This window comes from Budorcas taxicolor, chromosome 4, assembly GCF_023091745.1.
Source record: "Budorcas taxicolor isolate Tak-1 chromosome 4, Takin1.1, whole genome shotgun sequence".
Taxonomy (NCBI): Eukaryota; Metazoa; Chordata; class Mammalia; order Artiodactyla; family Bovidae; genus Budorcas; species Budorcas taxicolor.
The window spans coordinates 82,769,975-82,790,780 of NC_068913.1; the positions used below are offsets into that span (position 1 = coordinate 82,769,975).

At 37.9% G+C, this 20,806-nt stretch overlaps 1 protein-coding gene across 3 annotated transcripts in view; it reads right to left on the reverse strand.

Annotated features, from left to right (window-relative positions):
* Window positions 1–20,806, reverse strand: part of SUGCT (succinyl-CoA:glutarate-CoA transferase) — a 762,227-nt gene that overhangs the window by 719,658 nt on the left and 21,763 nt on the right. For all 3 annotated transcript variants that reach the window (XM_052638793.1, XM_052638791.1, XM_052638792.1), the window contains exon 6: window positions 15,975–16,095. In XM_052638793.1, coding sequence (XP_052494753.1) covers window positions 15,975–16,095 — 121 coding nt within the window. The remainder of the gene's footprint in view (window positions 1–15,974; window positions 16,096–20,806) is intronic.

The window sequence follows — 20,806 nt, forward strand, 5'->3', positions numbered from 1 at the left end:
CTGTCTCCTGTACAATGTCATGAACCTCCATCCATAGTTCATCAGGCACTCTGTCTATCAGATCTAGTCCCTTAAATCTATTTCTCACTTTCACTGTATAGTCATAAGGGATTTGATTTAGGTCATACCTGAATGGTCTAGTGGTGTTCTCCACTTTCTACAATTTCAGTCTGAATTTGACAATAAGGAGTTCATGATCTGCACCACAGTCAGCTCCTGATCTTGTTTTTGCTGACTATATAGAGCTTCTCCATCTTTGGCTGTAAAGAAAATAATCAATCTGATTTCGGTGTCGACCATCTGGTGAGGCATATGTGATGGGAATACCAGACCACCTGACTTGCCTCTTGAGAAACCTGTATGTAGGTCAGGAGGCAACAGTTGGAACTGGACATGGAATAACAGACTGGTTCCAAATAGGAAAAGGAGTACGTCAAGGCTGTACACTGTCACCCTGTTTATTTAACTTGTATGCAGAGTACATCATGAGAAATGCTGGGCTGGAGGAAGCACAAGCTGGAATCAAGATTGCCGCGAGAAATATCAATAACCTCAGATTTGCAGATGACACAACCCTTATGGCAGAAAGTGAAGAAGTACTAAAGAGACTCTTGATTAAAGTGAAAGAGGAGAGCGAAAAAGTTGGCTTAAAGCTCAACATTCAGAAAAACGAAGATCATGGCATCCGGTCCCGTCACTTCATGGCAAACAGATGGGGAAACAGTGGAAATAGTGTCAGACTTTATTTTGGGGGGCTCCAAAATCACTGCAGATGGTGACTGCAGCCATGAAATTAAAAGACGCTTACTCCTGGAAGGAAAGTTATGACCAACCTAGACAGCATATTCAAAAGCAGAGACATTACTTTGCCAACAAAGGTCTGTCTAGTCAAGGGTATGGTTTTTCCAGTGGCCATGTATAGATTTGAGAGTTGGACTATAAAGAAAGCTGAGCACTCAAGAATTGATGCTTTTGAACTGTGGTGTTGGAGAAGACTCTTGAAAGTCCCTTGGACGGCAAAGAGATCCAACCAGTCCATCCTAAAGGAGATCAGTCATGGGTGTTCACTGGAAGGACTGATGCTGAAGCTGAAACTCCAGTACTTTGACCACCTCGTGCGAAGAGCTGACTCATTGGAAAAGACCGTGATGCTGGGAGAGATTGAGAGCAGGAGGAGAAGGGGACAACAGAGGATGAGATGGTTGGATGGCATCACCGACTCAAGGGACATGGGTTTTGGTGGACTCTGGGAGTTAGTGATGGTCAGGGAGGCCTGGCGTGCTGTGGTTCATGGGGTCACAGAGTCTGACACAACTGAGCAACTGAACTGAACTAGGTTTGTCGTAGCTTTTCTTCCAAGGGGTAAGTGTCTTTTCATTTCATGGCTAGTCACTATCCACAGTGATTTTGGAGCCCAAGAAAATAAAATCTGCCACTGTTTCCATTGTTTCCCCATCTATTTGCTATGAAGTGATGGGACCAGATGCTGTGATCTTTGTTTTTTGAAGGCTGAGTTTAAGTCAGTTTTTTCAGCTCTCCTTTTTCATTCTCATCAAGAGGCTCTTTAGTTCCTCTTCACTTTCTGCCATTAGGGTAACATCATCTGCTTATCTGAGGTTGTTGATATATCTCCTGGCAATCTTGATTCCAGCTTGGGATTCATCCAGCCCAGCATTTACCTTGTACTCTGCATATGTAAGTTAGCAGGGTGATAATATACAGTCATGATATATTCTTTTCCCCAGTTTTGAACCAGTCTGTTGTTCCATGTCCAGTTCTAACTGTTGCTTCTTGACCTGCTTACAGGTTTTTCAGGAGGCAGGTAAGATGGTCTGGTACTCCCATCTCTTGAAGAATCTTCCAGTTAGTTGTGACCCATACAGTCAAAAGCTTTAACACAGTCAATGAAGCAGAAGCAGATGATTTTCTGGAATTTCCTTGCTTTCTCTATGATCCAACAGATGTATTCTAGCCTCCTCTTCCTAATCTATTCTGCTTATGTTAGGTCCTGGAGAAGGCAATGGCAACCTGCTCTAGTACTCTTGCCTGGAAAATCCCATGGGTGGAGGAGCCTGGTAGGCTGCAGTCCATGGGGTCGCGAAGAGTCGGACACGACTGAGCAAGTTCACTTTCACTTTTCACTTTCATGCATTGGAGAAGGAAATGGCAACCCACTCCAGTGTTCTTGCCTGGAGAATCCCAGGGATGGGGGAGCCAGGTGGGCTGCTGTTTATGGGGTCACACAGAGTTGGACATGACTAACGTGATTTAGCAGCAGCAGCAGTATGTTAGGTTCATACCGTTTCTGTCCTTTATTGTGCCCATCTTTGCATGAAATGTTCCCTTGGTGTCTCCAATTTTCTTGAAAGATCTGTAGTCTTTTCCATTCTATTTTTTCCCTCTATTTCTTTGCATTATTTTTATGTATTATTTCATTTAAGTTTTTTTAATCATGATAAAGTACACATAACATAAAATTTACCAATTTAACCATTTTTAAGTATATGGTACAGTGGCATTCACATTGTTGTATAACTATCACTACTATTCATCTCTAAAATTTTTTCATCTTCCTAAACTGAGGCTCTGCATCCATTAAACAGTAACTCCCATTTTCCCTTCCCCCAAGCCCCTAACAATCATCATCTACTGTCTTTCTCTATGAATTTGACTACTCTAGGAACCTCATCTAAGTGGAGTCATACAGTATTTGTCCTCTTGTGACTGGCTTATTTCACTTAGCATAACATCTTCAAGGTTCTTCTATGTTGTAGTATATGTCAAAATTGCCTTGCTTTTTAAGGCTAAGTAATATCCCAATGAACATATACCACATTTTATTTATCCTTTCATCCACTGAGGGACACAGGTTGTTTGCACTTTTGACTATTTCTGAATAATGCCACTAAGAACATGATGCAAATATCTGTTCAAGTACCTGCTTTATATCCTTCTGGATATATAACCAAAAATGGAATCACTAGATTACACAGTAATTCTATGTTTAATTTTTTGAGAAACATCCAATGTGGCTTACACCATTTCACATTACCACCAACAGTGCACAAGGGTTCCAATTTCTCCACATCCTTACCAACAGTGTTAGTAGTGATAGTAGTCATCCCAGTGGGTGTGAGGTGGTATCTCATTGTGGTTTTGATTTTTATTTCCCTAAAAATTAGCAATGCTGAGTATCTTTTCATGTGCTCATTGGCAATGTGTATATTCTCTCTGTAGAAATGTCTGTTCACATCCTTGACCCATTTTTTAATCAGCCTGTCAGACGGTCTTTCTTATAACCAAATATTTACCAATTTTTTTTAAACTTTGGTATTTTTCACTTGATAAACTTTTGTTAATTTTATGTTATTTGTAAAAAAGATTCACTGATTCCACAATCTGATATTCTATTAATATCAACATCCCTTATCTTTCAGGGTGCATGACTATTACTTACTCAGCATACTTTGACCTTTATGAAGTTAATCTGGTTCAAATAAGGGCTGAAAGTTGTAGTAATGCACTAATGCTGGCTGGAAGGCCATCCGAAGAATGAAAAAAATCATTAGCATTCATGAAATAAATGCTATCTAAATTTTATCTAACATTCATTTCTTTCATCCTTTTAAGTAAAACATTTCTTCCTATCTAGCATTGCTTGTTTAATTTGTGGGTTTATATCCCAGACCTATTACCATAAGGGGAAACAATTTAGTTCTGATGACAGGATTTTGAGATTGTGGCTAAGTCTTGGCATGTTTATCTGGCACGATCTATGAAGCATTCGATATATGAATTTTTTTTTAATAACTGCTGCTTTGATACTAACAGTGTCATCGTCTTCCCTTCTTTCTGTTGGTCTTTGGCCTCAAGTGGTTCTTTAAACTGGAAACCAATAGATCCACGCATGAGAAATCAGAGAGCAAACGTAAAACTAACTGACCCTAGATTTATACCATATTTCTAGGTCCAGGCTATCTCTTTGCTTTTGGAATTTTAAACCATTGAGAAAACAGTTCAAGTTCCTTTTCAGATCATGGGTTTCTCTTTTATCAATCAACCGTTCAAGGAAAATGGAAGTGTCTGAGAACTGGAGAAGCTCAAACACGTATTTATATATAAAACTGTCATGAGATGGTGCTCACTGCACATCCCTAATTACACTCAGCAGAAATCTTTTAAGAAGAGTGATTTTGTCTCTTTAGCATAATGGGGAATCATTTTATCTATGTTCCAGTTCAGCAGATTTTCATAATTCCAAGGTTTCACAAAGAATTCTCAAGGAAAATTATCATAATGTTCCCTATACCCAGTAACAATTCAGTATCAGCTTTAAGTTGGGATTTGCTATTGGGAAAAGATATTTATTTAGACATTATGAATATGGAAATGATTGACTTTTTCATTTGGGTCTAAATAATTTAAAATATATATAAAATTAGTCCAAACACTCTTAGCTTACTGAATATTATCTTTTCATACTTAAAAATTTTGAAGACAGATATCTCAGGTTTTTTTCTACTTACTGTTATTTTTACTACTTGAAAAACATACTTCTTCAACACACTTTGAGTTAAAGAATGTTCAAACAGAACTCTCTTGCTTCAGTTTAGTTAAGACTTCAAATCCAAAAAGAATGCCATAAATTCCAGAACACCAACACAGGTCAAGCTAAAAGACTATGAAACCAGTTTTACCATTCTTAGCTTATCATCCACTTCAGGGTATGTGAGGAAAAGGTGAAAAGGTAAATAACACCTTTAGCAAGAATTTCCTTAGAGTTGTCAGTCATATAGGCACATGAAAAGATGCTCAACATCATTAATTATTTTAAAAATGCAAATCAAAACTACAATGAGGTATTACCTCACCAGTCAGAATGGCCATCATTTAAAAATCTCCAAATAACAAATGCTAGAAAGGGCATGGAGAAAAGGGAACCCTTCTATGCTGTTGATGAAATGTAAATTGGTACAGTCAATCAGGAGAACAGTATGGAGATTCTTCAAAAAACTAAACATAGAATTGCCATGTGAGGAGCCTGGTAGGCTGTAGTCCATGGGGTCGCTAAGAGTCGGACACAACGGAGCGACTTCACTCTCACTTTTCACTTTCATGCATTGGAGAAGGAAATGGCAACCCACTCCAGTGTTTTTGCCTGGAGAATTCCAGGGACGGGGGAGCCTGGTGGGCTGCCGTCTATGGGGTCACACAGAGTCGGACACGACTGAAGTGACTTAGCGGCAATAGTAGGTGGACCTAGAGATTATCATACTCAATGAAGTAAGCCAGAAAGAGAGAGACAAATACCATATGATATCACTTATATGTGGAATCTAAAATATGACACAACGCACCTATCTAAAAAACAGAGAGGCTCACGTGAGAACAGGTTTGTGGTTGCTATGGGAGAGAGAGGTAAGGGAGAAAAGGATTGGGAGTTTGGGATTAGCAGACGCAAACCCAAATATAGAATGGATAAACAACAAAGTCCTACCATACAACACTGGGAACTATACTCAAAATCTTGTACTAACCTATAATGGAGAAGAATCTGAATATGTATACCAATCATATATATTTAATCAAATCACTCTGCTGTACACCTAAAACTAACAATATCATAAATCAATTATACTTCACTTTAAAAATTAAAAAAGGAATTCTACCCATGAGGGCTGCCTATAGGAAAAAGTGACCTGAACAGGTAGACTCTATACACAGAAGACCACAAGAAGTCAAGGACTGAAGAGAAGCCTACAAAGCTCCCCACAGAAGAAAGAGCCATCAGCTGAGCTTCAGGCACACAGTAGGCCCCAATGCAGGGTTCAACTACCCCCACCAAGCACCAGATCTTTTGCACCCATTAACCTACTCTTCCCTAAGGAGGCCTGACAATGAAAGAATCACCAACAGCAGCTAGAAATAGGGAAAAGAAGAATTATGGATGAATGAAGAAACTGATTATGCTCTTCCAACAAACCCGCGTGCACACACACGCACACATGCACACACACGCACGCGTGCACACACACACACACACACACACACACACACTTCAGGTTTCCAGGAAGTCAGGCCCAACTTGGGGAAAGGGAAAAGTCATAAGTCTGAAGTTTTTATTTTACACTGGACTGGACCTTTTAATACTTGAAGTAAAATAACCAGAAAAAAATCTGTAGGACTTTCCTGGATTTCAGCCATGGGCAAGGAAAATGAGTTAGAAGTGCAGGTTTACAGAGGTAGGGCAGGAAAGAATAAAGTTTCTGCTTACATGCCACTGAGTCCAACTTGTATGACACATTTCTTATGTGTGTAAGGCTAGAAAGAAGCATTTAAAGATAAAAGGTTACGCCCTTAGAGAATACAGCGAAGGCATAAAGTCACTTTCTGGAGTCTGTCCATGTCTGCAGACAAAATATAATCTCAGTCCCTAACTTTATAGGCTGTGTTTTGAAATCTTGTATTTATGTGCTAAGTTTCTCTTCCCCTGCAGAGATGGTGTCATTGTTTGTTTAAACAATGAGTTTGGTATGAAATGGTAAATATGTTAAACCACACTTTTGCTAGGGATCACTGACTATAAAGTTGGACAGATGATCACAACACTCTAAAATTCTGGGGGAAAAACTATGTCCTGTTAGAAGGGGAACAGCAGAGACACTCATAATTTAGACCAGTAGTTTCCAATTACTTTGACTGTTAGGACTCCTTTTAATGTCATCTCTGTATTGTTTATTCAGTCTAGAAAGATGCTTAATGAACTCAACTGGACTATTATTTTTAGAGGTTAAAAAAACTTGCCCATTGTTACTCCATCAAACTTAGTTCTGATTCTGTCTCTTCTTTCCTTCATTCATTCCTTCCTCCCTACCTCCTTCCTTTCCTCCTTTCTTCCCATCTTTTCTCCTTCTCTATTTTTGTCCTCCGTCCCTGCTTCCCTCCCTTTCCTTCTTGTTTTTCTCCCCTTCAAAATTTTTATGGGTTTAGAGTGAAGGCAGACTTCTAATTATTCTTTTTTAAAAGACATGGCTATGTGGTGAATATGTAGAAAAAGAGGAGAATATACATAGACACACAGACTAATTCGCTCCATAAGGATCCACGAGCAGCAGTGTTTTGTTTTGCATTATCGTTGCCATGATATGAATGTTGGATGCAGTTGCTAGATGATTTGCCATATCCATTTGGGCTCATCATTCTCTGTTATTGATTCTGAAACATCATGGGAGCCTTTAGTAATCTAAAAAAATTTTATCTTAATCGTTACTCTCTCAAACATGAACATTATTTCAAGACCAATGTTTACAGTCAAGTTCTTCCATGAGTCCATCAGTATTTGATTCCTACCTCTTTTGAAGATGATTTTTGATGGAATTTGAATCATATCCCTCTACTGTGGAAACCCCTTCCAGTCTGCCTGGCACTCGCACACCTCTATGCAGCACCTTCTCAAGCATGCTGTTCCCCATTGTTTGTACTCTAGGCACACTGGCCTTCTCTCAGGCCTTTAAAGATAGCTAGATCTTTTCTATCTCTGCACATGGTGTTCTCTCTGCCTGAATCGTTCGTCCCCTGGCTCTTTGCATGGCTGGCTCCTTCTCATACTTTTTATCTATTAAATGTTACCTCCCCAAAGAGGCTTTCCTTCACCATCTCATTTACTTATGCAACCCCTGCTCTGTTAATTTCCACCACAGTACCCTGTTTGTATCTTTCATAATAGCATAATTGGTTGGTACATATATTGCCTTTTCCACTTGTTTATGAAGTGGCTCTGACACTAGGCTGTAAGCGCCTTAAAGGCATGAACTGCGCCTGCATTGTTTGCCCTGGACACTCTACAGAAATCTATGGAAACTCAAGAAATATGTATGAGTGGTGGGGGTGGAGAGGAGACAAAGGAAATGAATGAGAAAGGAAGGGAGGGAGGGAATTATTTGGGCATTTCTGAATCATTGGCTGTTGCTATTTCAAACATAAAAAGGTATAAAATAACATAACAAGTACTTATATTCTGCCAGTTGGTTTATTTGACAAATATAGTTGAAGTCCCATGTGCATCCCTTCCTTGTGCCCCATCTCTCCCCCAGGGGTAATCATTCTCTTAAACAAATTTTCATTACTATGCATATCTTTATATTTCTAATCACATATGAGTAAAATACCGAGAAAGATACAGTTTATATGATTTTAACTCTATATGAATAACATTATTCTATATATCATGTGTTGCAACTTGTTTTCAAAAATCAAAAAGGTACCTTGCAAACTACTTTTCTTAAAAGAAAATTGAAAATTTTATTTAAAGGGTATACACAGTGTTCCTACTACAAAATCAGTCTAGTCAATAACATAATGTAATGTTTATCCTTTCAGAAAGAAATAGCAGTGAAGTTAACATGAAGAAAAAATAAATACTTTAAAATGTGGTAGAGAGCATTCTTATTGCTAAATTTGTGTAACTAATAACATGCTCAGAAGACACAAAGGAAAGAAGGTAAACTCAAGATTAAATTGCTCAGCCTTCAGAATGGGAGAAAATAATAGCAAATGAAGCAACTGACAAAGAATTAATCTCAAAAATATACAAGCAACTCCTGCAGCTCAATTCCAGAAAAATAAATGACCCAATCAAAAAATGGGCCAAAGAACTAAACAGACATTTCTCCAAAGAAGACATACAGATGGCTAACAAACACATGAAAAGATGCTCAACATCACTCAGAGAAATGCAAATCAAAACCACAGGTACCATTTCACGCCAGTCAGAATGGCTGCAATCCAAAAGTCGACAAGCAATAAATGCTGGAGAGGGTGTGCAGAAAAGGGAACCCTCTTACATTGTTGGTGGGAATGCAAACTAGCACAGCCACTATGGAGAACAGTGTGGAGATTCCTTAAAAAACTGGAAATAGAACTGCCTTATGACCCAGCAATCTCACTGCTTGGCATACACACTGAGGAAACCAGAATTGAAAGAGACATGTGTACCCCAGTGTTCATCGCAGCACTGTTTAAAATAGCCAGGACATGGAAGCAACCTAGATGTCCATTAGCAGACGAATGGATAAGAAAGCTATGGTACATATACACAATGGAGTATTACTCAGCCATTAAAAAGAATACATTTGAATCAGTTCTAATGAGGTGGATGAAACTGGAGCCTATTATACAGAGTGAAGTAAGCCAGAAAGAAAAACACCAATACAGTATACTAACGCATATATATGGAATTTAGAAAGATGATAACAATAACCCTGTATGTGAGACAGCAAAAGAGACACAGATGTATACAACAGTCTTTTGGACTCTGTGGGAGAGGGCGAGGGTGGGATGATTTGAGAGAAGGGCATTGAAACATGTATAATATCATATGTGAAATGAATCACCAGTCCAGGTTCGATGCATGATACAGGGTGCTCGGGGCTGGTGCACTGGGATGACCCAGAAGGATGGTAGGGGGAGGAAGGTGGGAAGGGGGTTCAGGATGGGGAACACGTATGTGTACACCCGTGGTGGATTCATGTTGATGTATGGCAAAACCAATACAATATTGTAAAGTAATTAGCCTCCAATTAAAATAAATAAATTTATATTAGAAAAATAAATATACTTCCAAAAAAAAAGAAACAGAAAAATCTCAAACAATTTAAACTTACACTTAAAAGAAATTAGAAAAATAACAAATGAATCCCAAAGTTCATAGAAGGAAGATCCGAGAGGATAAATGAAATAAAGACAAAAAAGACAATAAAAAAAGATCAGTGAAACTAAAAGCTGGTTCTTTGAAAAGATAAACAAAATTTGCAAACTGTTAGCTGACTCACTAAGAAGAATAGAAGGTTCTACTGAATAAAATCAGAATATTGCAGTAATCTTGCAATAACTTTATATGATGTCAGATGGCTACTAGACTTATTGCGGTGATCAACTGCATAATGTAAAAATACAAAATCACTATGTTGCACACTTGAAAGTAATATAAACTGTATGTCAACTACATTTCAATTTAAAAATTGAAAATTTAAAAATTTAAAAGAAAAATATATTTTTACAATACTAAAAAATAATAAATTGCTAAGAAAATATCATTATACTTATAAACGTATAGAGAGGTGGAGAACGGTCACCTTGGAAAAAAAAACTTCTGAAAATATACAGATATGTCCTTTCAGTGATTCTCTACCCAGTTGTACACAGGCAACACTACAGATTTCTCAAAAGGGGATTTCTAGTGAATTATAGCTTTTTAAACACTGCCCCCTAATGTTCACATGCAGCTTCTTCTGAAATGTTAAGAGGACCATGCTAATAAAAATAATCAGGTCCTTCCTCCCCTGTGATCAGTCCAGCATTTTTGTGCTGCAGACCAGATTTCACAGACTGAGGCAGTCTCAACCACACAACTGTCAGAATGCATTACAATAAATCTCCTGACCAGTCTAAGATTACTCTCATCAGTAAGAAGGCCAGCATGTGAGTGAGAACAGATTATTTGTGCTTGGAAAGCACTGACAAGACATCAATATTGCTGGGAGACATCGGGCAAGTCTAGAATCCCAATAATAACATGTGCAACATTAGACTGACCTAATCAGTCTTATTAAGAAATAAAAAACAAACATTTGTTACCAAGAATATCAAACTTCTAAAAAAAGAGAGAGAGAAATGGCCCTTGCTTTATATGCACACAAACTCATGACTCACAAAGGAAGGTTGCTTCCAAAAGAATCTGTTGAAATTTCGACTCCCTGATGAGCAGATTTGTTCATGACTTCCACCACTGCAAATATGATCAACACACAAAAGGGAATAACAAAAATATATAATCTCAAGTAGAGCTGCTCAGTGTCTTGTAGTCACAAAGTCCATGTCATCACTTAACAGTGATGTATGTCTGAATAGAAAAAGCATAGAAGCACTTAATGCTAAATCAAGGAGCCTGAGTTTTAAACCCATTTTCCATTAAATAGCTGTTTGACCTTAGGTCCCTTAGGTGTTCTGGATCTGTTTCCTTATCAGGAAATAAAAGAGAATGAGCTATGTGAATGCTTTTCTAATGACTGTCAGGAGGTGGGGAGAGGATTATAGAATCAGGAGAGCTGCTTTTTCAGACCACACCTGCCTCTCCACACCACCCCTTCACGGCCCATCCCTGTTTGCAAAAAGCATGATATTCCCATTCTCCCCTTAGCTGAGAACCGCTAGACTGTATCAGGCTTCCCCGGTGGCTCAACAATAAAGAACCCGTCTGCAGTGCAGGAGCCACAGGAGACATGGTTCAAACCCTGGCTTGGGAAGACCCCTGAAGGAGGAAATGGCAACCCACTCCAGTATTCTTGCCTGGAAAATCCCATGGACAGAGGAACTTGGTGGGCTATAGTACATGGAGTTGCAAAGAGTCAGACATGACTGAAGTGACTTAGCATGCACTGGATTATATCATCTATCTCCAAGGCCCTTTGCCACACTAAAATGTTAATACGGGATCTGAGAACTGGAAGAAAATTGAGAAATTCCCCAGTCACAAAACCAAGCCCAGAAGAACTTTTGATTCTAACCATAGTTAGATACAGCTGTGAAACTTTGGGGAGGTGTGAGGCTTTCCAAAGGGATTAGCATTTTATTTAGCTGGGTGATGTGATGAAATATTTTATTATTCTCAATCTTCACCCTTCCCAGATTCCAGGCCCTTTTCAACGTGACTTCGTAGTTCCTGTCACTGGAATAGTACACTGAACCACCTGTTGGTGTTACGTTTGGCCAGATGACTTGCCTTGATCAAAGGACTATTAGCAGGAGTGACGTGAACAGAGAGAGGCTTTAAATGTGCTTGTGAGATTTTGTTCTCTTCTGCTCTTTCCCCATAAGGAGAACTTGTACTTGGTAGCCACTGGTGTAAGGAGTCTAAGACATGTGCGGAGCAGGCCTACAACTTGGAACCCAACCTAGCAAGTCTAGATGAACTGAATTCCAGCCAACCCACATTCACAAGAAGGAGATTACTGTCATGTGAGATTCTGCATTTGGTAGTTATGCAGAATTTTTACAGCAGTAGGATAATTCGGATAATAGTTCACCTATTTAATATTTTAGACCTCAACCTGTCCATTGTATTGTGAGAGTCTAAGGAAAAATCTCACCCTGTCACTCATATACGTATTGATATACAAAAAACAAAAGTGTGATTACACATCTATATAATAGTACATCTGAAAAAGAGTCAGAGGTAGGGGCAAAGATCTGCTATGAACAGAACCTATCCCTAGTGCTGAGTCGGAAGAGAAGTTAGTGGCACTGGGCTCTTCATCCTATCTAAAATAACAGTCAGCCAAATGTTGCAATTATGTTTATTTTATACAAAAATACCACCACATAAGATAATTTAAGTACTGAAGTAATATGTCCTAGTCAAAGTATTACAATATCTCAATTAACCTGAATGAAGAGAAATAGGGGTATTTCAGTTATTATAATTTTATAAGTAATAAATATTTTTAAAATAATATTTTTGCAGGTTTTACAGTGAAACAAGATTCTCAGATAGGTATTAATTTTAAAATAAATTTACTGAAATATAAGAAGTAAAGTGTTTGCTTATTTCCTTTTTTAAATATGTTTTTAATATACTAGTTTCCTTTGAAAGCTCGGTTGGTAAAAAATCTGCCTGCAATGCAGGAGACCCCAGTTCGATTCCTGGGTTGGGAAGATCCGCTGGAGAAGGGAGAGGCTACCCACTTCAGTATTTTAGGGTTTCTCTTGTGGCTTAGCTAGTAAAGCATCTGCCTGCAATGCAGGAGACCTGGGTTCAAGCCCTGGGTTGGGAAGATCCCCTGGAGAAAGGAAAGGCTACACACTCCAGTATTCTGGCCTGGAAAATTCCATGGACTGTATAGTCCACAGTGTCATAAAGAGTCGGCCACAACGGAGCGACTTTCACTTTCACTTTTCTGTCTTAGGGAAAAATCTAAGGCATAGTGACCTAACAACAACCGAATATTTACTTCATGGTGTAGACTCTGTATGTCTGCGCTCAATCGCTCAGTCTTGCCTGACTCTTTGCAACACTACGGTCTATAGCCCACCAGGCTCCTCTGTCCATGGGATTGTCCAGGCAAGAATACCGGAGCAGGCTGCCATTTCCTCCTCCAGGGTTAGACTCTTTAGGTACTTTAAATTAATGATCATTATATAGTGCTATCGACAAATTATATAAGAAATGACAGACTAGGCCAACAATGCCCTAAGCCCGCGCTATCCTCCGAAAGCATCTTTGGAAAATGTAAACATAACATTTGCCACTTACCCTTATCTCTGAAAAGTGGTACTCTAAAAAAATTTCAACTATTAAAAACTCTTCAGTCAAGTTCCGATTATTCATTCATTGATTTAAGAAACTCCCTACCATGTGCTCTGCACTGTGTTTGGAACCAAGAATAGAACAAGAGCCGACAGGGACTTCCCTGATGGTCTGATGGCTAAGACTCTGCACTCCCAGTGCAGGGGGCCCAGGCTGGACCTCTGGTCATGGAACTAGATCCCACATATCTCAGCTATGATCCTGCATGCCACAACAGAGATTGAAGATCCAAGCCACAACTAAGACCTGGTGTAGTCAAATAAATAAATAATTTTTTTAATAAAAGAACAAAAGCCCGTAGGATAGTGGATGAGAAAGACAAGTAAAGTGGCAAATACAAAATATGATTGATAACAGTCAACCCAGCCTTCAGGGATCAAGAAAAAATGTCTGCACAGAAGCAATGACAACCAAAGTGAGCTCTAAAGGGCAAAGCGAGAGCCACTGGGTGTGGCAGAGGATCAGGGTTTCAAGCAATGGGAACATCGTGTGTAAAGGCTTTGCCGTGAGGGCAAGCATGGTGAATTTAGAAGATGCAAGTAGTTCAGGTTCATATACTCTTTATGCTTTACACTTTTCTGCCTAAACCAGCTATGAAAATAAATGCTTTCCTCCCTTCACCTCTGGAGGTTCTCCTCCTACCTCACTGAAAATTCCTTCACAATCCCCTTCACTGTTTCATCATTATCTCCTAGACATCTACTACTTGGCATGCATCAGGCTCAAACACTCACACTCTCCTTTTTCTGTCTACACTCACTCTATAAATGATCAAACACAGGTTTCAAATACCATGTATTTGTTCATAACTATAAAATTCTACATCTCCTGACAATTAGATCCAAGCAATTACACTACATCTCCTCTTAAATATCTATAGTGATCTCAAGCTAGACTCTTGACATTCCAAATCCAAACTCTTGACATTCTCCCCACCAAAACATCTTTCCACAGTCTCACTCAACTCTGAAAACAGCAATTTTTCTGATTGCTCAGGCCAAAACCTTAGAGTCATCCTTAACTCCAGTCTTTCTCTGATACATCCCATCCATCTGAGAACCTTATCTACTTTTTTCAGAATTCTATCACTTTTCAACTAGCTTGCTATCACCCTAATTCCTAATTCAAGTCCCCATCATCTTTAGTCTGGACTATTTCAATAGTTTCATAACTGTTCTTCCACTTCTACCCTGCACTCAACAGTCTATTCTCAACGTAGTAGCTAGAGTGATCCTTTTAAAAATACATCAGATTGTACCATTTCTCTGCTTAAAACTCTCTATTATCTCACAAACTTACTCAAAGTAAAAGCCTAATTCTTTAAGAGCAGTCCACAGGTCTTTACTAGCCACCATCTCTCTGATTTTCTTCCTATTACATTTCCCTTCATTTCCTCTGTTTCAGCCCTCCTTGCAGGCCCTCAAATATGCCCAATGCAGTCTCACCTCAGGTCCTTTGCACTTGCTGGTCCCTTTGCCTGAAACCCTCACTGCCAACATCTATATGATTCACTCCTTTATTTCATTTAAGTCTCTGCTTAAATGTTCCCCTTATCAATGAAGCCTTGTCTCACCTCCCAGTACAAAACAGACTATCCTCCCCTCATCTCCCTTATCCTATTTGTCTCTAGACTCAACTACAAAAAAACAAAACACAAAAGAGAATCTGTTTACTTATTTAATATTTCCCTAACCTAGAACGTAAATCTGCTGAAGAGCATGAATATGTGTTACTCACTGCTGTATCTCAGAACCTTAGAATACTGCCTGGCAGATCACAGACCTGCACTAAATATAATATTTGGTGGATGAATTAACAAAAGCTGAAAATATTATCAATTATTCTCATAAACGCTATTACTGTAACTTTCTATTTTAAGAATAACTTTTAATACTATATCCCTAATTAATAGTTAAGTGTTTATAAACTATGTAAAGATAACTAATACAATTTTTTTCCCTTTAGCCTAAAGACATAAACACACACAGTTCACCACCAAGGGCTGAACAACCTAGAATACTTTATAGCACTTTTTTCCCTTACTTGGCTTAGTACCTTTCAATATATTGAAGTGATATGTTGAGTTCCTATGTTACCTTAGAGCCAATGACTATTTCACCTGTGATTCTACATATGAGTTAATAATAGTACTCTGCTGGTATCTGCCAAATTTCTATAGAAAAATTTCCGGTAAAGAATCTGCCTGCAATGCAGGAGACCAGGGTTCGATCCCTGGGTCTAGCAGATTCCCTGGAGAAGGGAATGGCAACCCACTCCAGTATTCTTGCTTAGAAAACCCCATGGACAGAGGAGCCTGGTGGGTTGTCCATGGGGTTGCAAAGAGTCGGACACAACTGAGCAACTAACAGTTTTACTTTCACAGGCAGACAAATTCACAGAAGAAATACAAACAGCCAATAAATATATGAAAAATGTTCATTTACATTAATGTTCTTTAATGATTAATTTTCAACAACCTAAAATGGCTTGGCAGGGAAGGAGAGCAGAACCACTTTGAGAAAACCAGTGCTAGTGAGAGGCTTCTCATGTACAGAAAGAGACATAGAACTTGGAAAACCTACTCACTGGCAAGGGTGTGGGGTCGAAATACCTGTGATGGAACAGTAGACAATGTGAGGTGCAATCTCGTCTATATCTTCATAGCCCAGCCCCATCGCAGACAGCTTGCCAGGGACGTAGTTCTCTACAAACACATCACAAACAGCTGCAAGCTGAAGGAAGAAATGCAGACAAGTCAGACTGAAGGGACTCCCTAACTTTCAACAAATCCCCACGTGAATTTTGATTTCAGTAAACACAATTATCCTCACTTTCTAAAAACTCAGAAAAATCACAGGAAAAGTAGAATTACAAGGTGTAATTAGATAGACGTGAAGGCTCTAATCAACTACTTGAGGCATGACTGTCAATTAAACAATGGCTATTAAAATGTTCAGTTAATACCATAGTGTTAAGTGGATTCTGCTTACATTAAATGTAAGAAATATCTAGGCTGTGTGGTCTGTCCAAGTATATTCTCAGAAATTTTAAAAATTAGACTATAAGGACATAAAATACATGAAAAATGTCTTTTAACTCCTTTAAAACTAAACACATCTTTACAACCCTATCCTTATCATGTAATACTCCTCCATGTAAGTACAACATGTACATATTGGCACCTAATACTTGTAAACTCTTGTCAATTGCTTTCACACTTTCCAGATGCTTCCTTTCCAAAGAGTTTTAAATGTATTTAATGAATGACTTAAAAAAAAATGCTAAACTATAACTCAGTAAATCAATAACTGTCAGAAACAAGACCCCAATTTTGATTCCCAGATTACTACTATATGAAATAGAGGAGAACAAACCATTGAAACCTTAATCTTAAACTTTTTTTTCAAAATCTCAATTGTGACTACATATCTTCTGAAACTATGACAAAAATTGTACGAGGTCATACAGAAAAATTCATGACATAATTCTTAACCATATCCAAGTGCCTAATAACTATTCAACAATTTTTTAATTGCCATGTTAACATAGATATATTCTCATACACACAAACTAATGAAATAGAATAAGTCTGGGCCAGGGGTAGACAAATTTTTTTCCATAAAATGTCAAACAACAAATACTTTAGCCTTTCCAGGCCACATACATTCCCTGTCACATATTTATTTTTCTTTAATGATCTTTAACAATGTAAAATTCATGCTTAGTCCATGGGCTATGCAAAAACAAATCGGACTTGGTCCACAGTCTGCCAACCTCTGCTCTAGATGGAAAGTAATTGAATTTACATAAACTTTAGATGGAAATGTAAATAAATGGAGTGCGTGTTTGTTATATTGTCAACAAATTTGGAGTGGATACACAGAACTATTTGACTTAACAAAACTTAGGGAGAGGGGATCTTAGGAGGCATCTCAGGGAAATAAGCTGTCATCCCCCAGAGCTCCTGAAACAGAGGTACTAGAGATCCAGGTGACCACCTGTCAGAAAAGGAATGATAAATACATTAAGATACAGGACAGAGAAGAAGAGATTTCAGGTATGCACTCCAAATCTCAAGCCAAACAGACATCCTTTCCAAATTTCAGATGCCAATTAACTTTTGAGATGCTTCTCACATGGGCAGTATGTTCCAGGGAGAGCCCATGTTGAGATGTGTTTATTTACTGTTAATGATTCTAACAATTCTACCAAGTATTGCTTGGGAAATGTGGAGGGAGAGTAGGTGTTAGTATAAATAAAACACAAGGCTACAGTTACACTTATTTGTTCCACATACTGTTCTGAGTTTCTGTCTATTACTTACAAAGCACTCCTGTGGGCGCTAAAGAAAACAAATGACATCAAATACACCTAGGCTTCTATACCAGTCATCTCCTGGCTGCATAACTTGAATGGCACATAGTAACAGTATAGTACAGTACCTTATGCAAATGACATTTGATAAATTATTTTTAATTTTAAAAACTCTGTGTGTTCCTCAAAAAGTTAAACATTGAATTACCAGATGACCCAAAGATGCCATTCCTAGGTAAATACCACAAATATTTGAAAGCAGGGACTTGAACAGGTACTTATATCCAAATGTTCATAGCAGCATTATTCACAATAGCCAAAAGGTGGAAACAACCTAAGTAGTCATCAATAGACAAATGTTCCCATCCATGAAGTTGAATATTTTTCAGTCATACAGAGGAACAAAGTTCTAATACATGTTACAACATGGATGAAACTTGAAAACATAATGCTAAGTAAAATTAACCAGACACAAAAGTACACATATTGTATGATTTCACTTACATGAAATATCTAAAATAGGCAAGTTCATAAAGACAGAAAGTAAATTAGAGGTTCTCAGAAGCTGAGGGAGAGGGAAGTGAAGAATTATTGCCTAATGGATACAGAGTTTGTTTGGGGTAATGAAACATATGGGAAATACATAGCAGTGATGGTTACATGACATTATGAATGTAATTAGAGCTACTGAATTTTGTGGTACAAATGGTTAAACAACATTTTTATGTTATATATGTTATACCACAACAAAAATTATTTTTTCAGGGTATTTATATTTTTAGACTTAAAGTTTTGTAGGGTATTTGTATTTTTAGATTTCTATAGGATCATGAATTATATTTCAAATCACATAAAATAGTCAGTTGAATCACAAATTCATCTGAATTTGGTGAATTCAGATGATTCATCAACTTTCAACTTGATTTGATCAATTTTCAGTAAGACAAGAAAATAAATGTAATGAATAAGCTATGCTAATAGAAAAGTATTCAGAATGGATAAAGTAAACAAAAAACATTTTAAAAAACCAATATATATATTATTATGTTTATCGGGAGAAATGAGCATACAAGGACATAAAGAGATTTTATATTATATGCTAAAATAGTAATCTTTTTGCCCACAAACAGACATTACTTGTGTAACAATAGAAAAAAAAAAATTAAGCTAAAAAGAGCTGTGCTCTAAAAAGAGTCAGTAGTCTGACTCTATAAAGTTATAAGAAAAATACAGAAAAGTTGAGTTTAGGAGCTAAAGAGTTCTACTGATAAAGAGGCCCAGTAACTTTTTAAAAAATATTTATTTATTCATTTATTTGGTTGAGCCAGATCTCAGTTACGGCACATGGGAATTTCTTTCTTTGTTGCAACCTGTGGGCTTTTTTAGTTGTGGCATCCAAACTCTTAGTTGCAGCATGTGGGATCTTGTTCCCTAAGTCAGGCCCCTGCACTGGGAATGCAGAATCTTAGCCACTGGACCACCAGAGAAGTCCCCCAGTAGCTTTTATTATTACCCAAGATTTCAATATGTTTGCATTATGATATTTAATGATAAAATATCCCTGGAAAAGTACACAGCATGTAAGTTTTTCTTTTCTCCATTTTATAAACATTTCTTTTAAATAAATGTATACTAGCTATTTTCTAGATACTGATTCTTGGTGAGTCTGCCAATATGACATATTCTCCTTCTCGCTCTGTTTTGGGAGAACTCATTTCAAGAACAGGTATGTTCCCTAAAGTATTAGCTAAGGCATTTGTTAAAATTCTAAACAGTGCAGTGCTGAAATCAGACACATCAGAAATCACCCTGAGTTTTATGGATCTCCACACTATCTACAAGGTTTATACAAGTCAACTGCTTCAGTGGAGACCAAACATTTATCACATTTCCCTGATATAAGAATTTACTATGAAATAAAGTGAGAGGGAAAAACAACTTAGTCCTAGTTTTACTGGTGATCACCTCTTCCTCACTGAGGTGTTCACAAATCAACTAATAATCTATTCTAGAATTTTGCCCACAATAAAAAAAAAAAAGCACAATTTTGTAAGTTGGAGAAGCCATCATCTTTTTCATTTCTTCGGGGAAAAAAAAAAATCTTCTTTCCACTCACAGTAAAAAAAAAAAAATTAAAATCAATTGAAATACCAGATACTTAATTCTGAGTTGTTTTCATTAGATATAATTTAGGAATACATTGGAGGAGCAAGACAAGGAATAAAGAGGAATAATGATAATAATTTAACTACATGTATCTGTTTAAAAAAATCATAAAATAAATTTTAAATGTACGTTCAAGGATGTTCTTACTCATACGAGATGTATTCTGCAATCAAATGCTCTATCCCTGAGCTCTGCCCCCAGGAGATACCTTCTGAAGGATTTAAAGGCAAAGTTTCATGATGTCTTCTACTTACTTTGAAATGCAAATAAAACTACACTGAGGTATCACCTCACACCAGTCAGAATGGCCATCACCAAAAAAAGCTACAAACAATAAATGCTGGAAAGGATGTGGAGAAAAGGAACCCTCTTGCACTGTTAGTGAAAATAATCTGATATAGTATGGAGATTCCTTTTAAAAAACTAGGAATAAAACTACCATGCTGCTGCTGCTAAGTCACTTCAGTCGTGTCCGACTCTGTGTGACCCCATAGACGGCTGCCCACCAGGCTCCCTCATCCCTGAGATTCTCCAGGCAAGAACACTGGAGTGGATTGCCATTTCCTTCTTCAATGCATGAAAGTGAAAAGTGAAAGTGAAGTCGCTCAGTTGTGTCCGCTCAGTAACCTCATGGACTGCAGCCTACCAGGCTCCTCTGTCCATGGGATTTTCCAGGCAAGAGTACTGGAGTGGGGTGCCATTGCCATATGACCCAGCAATCCCACTACTGGGCATATATCCTGAGAAAGTCATAATTGAGAAAGACACATGTACCCCAGTGTTCACTGCAACATTATTTCCACAGACAAGACTTGGGAGCAACCTAGATGTCCATCAACAGACGAATGAATAAAGAAGTTTGGTACATATATACAATGGTATATTACTCAGCCATAAAAAGGAATGAATTTGAGTCAGTTCTAGTGAGGTAGATGAACCTAACGACTGTTATACAGACTGAAA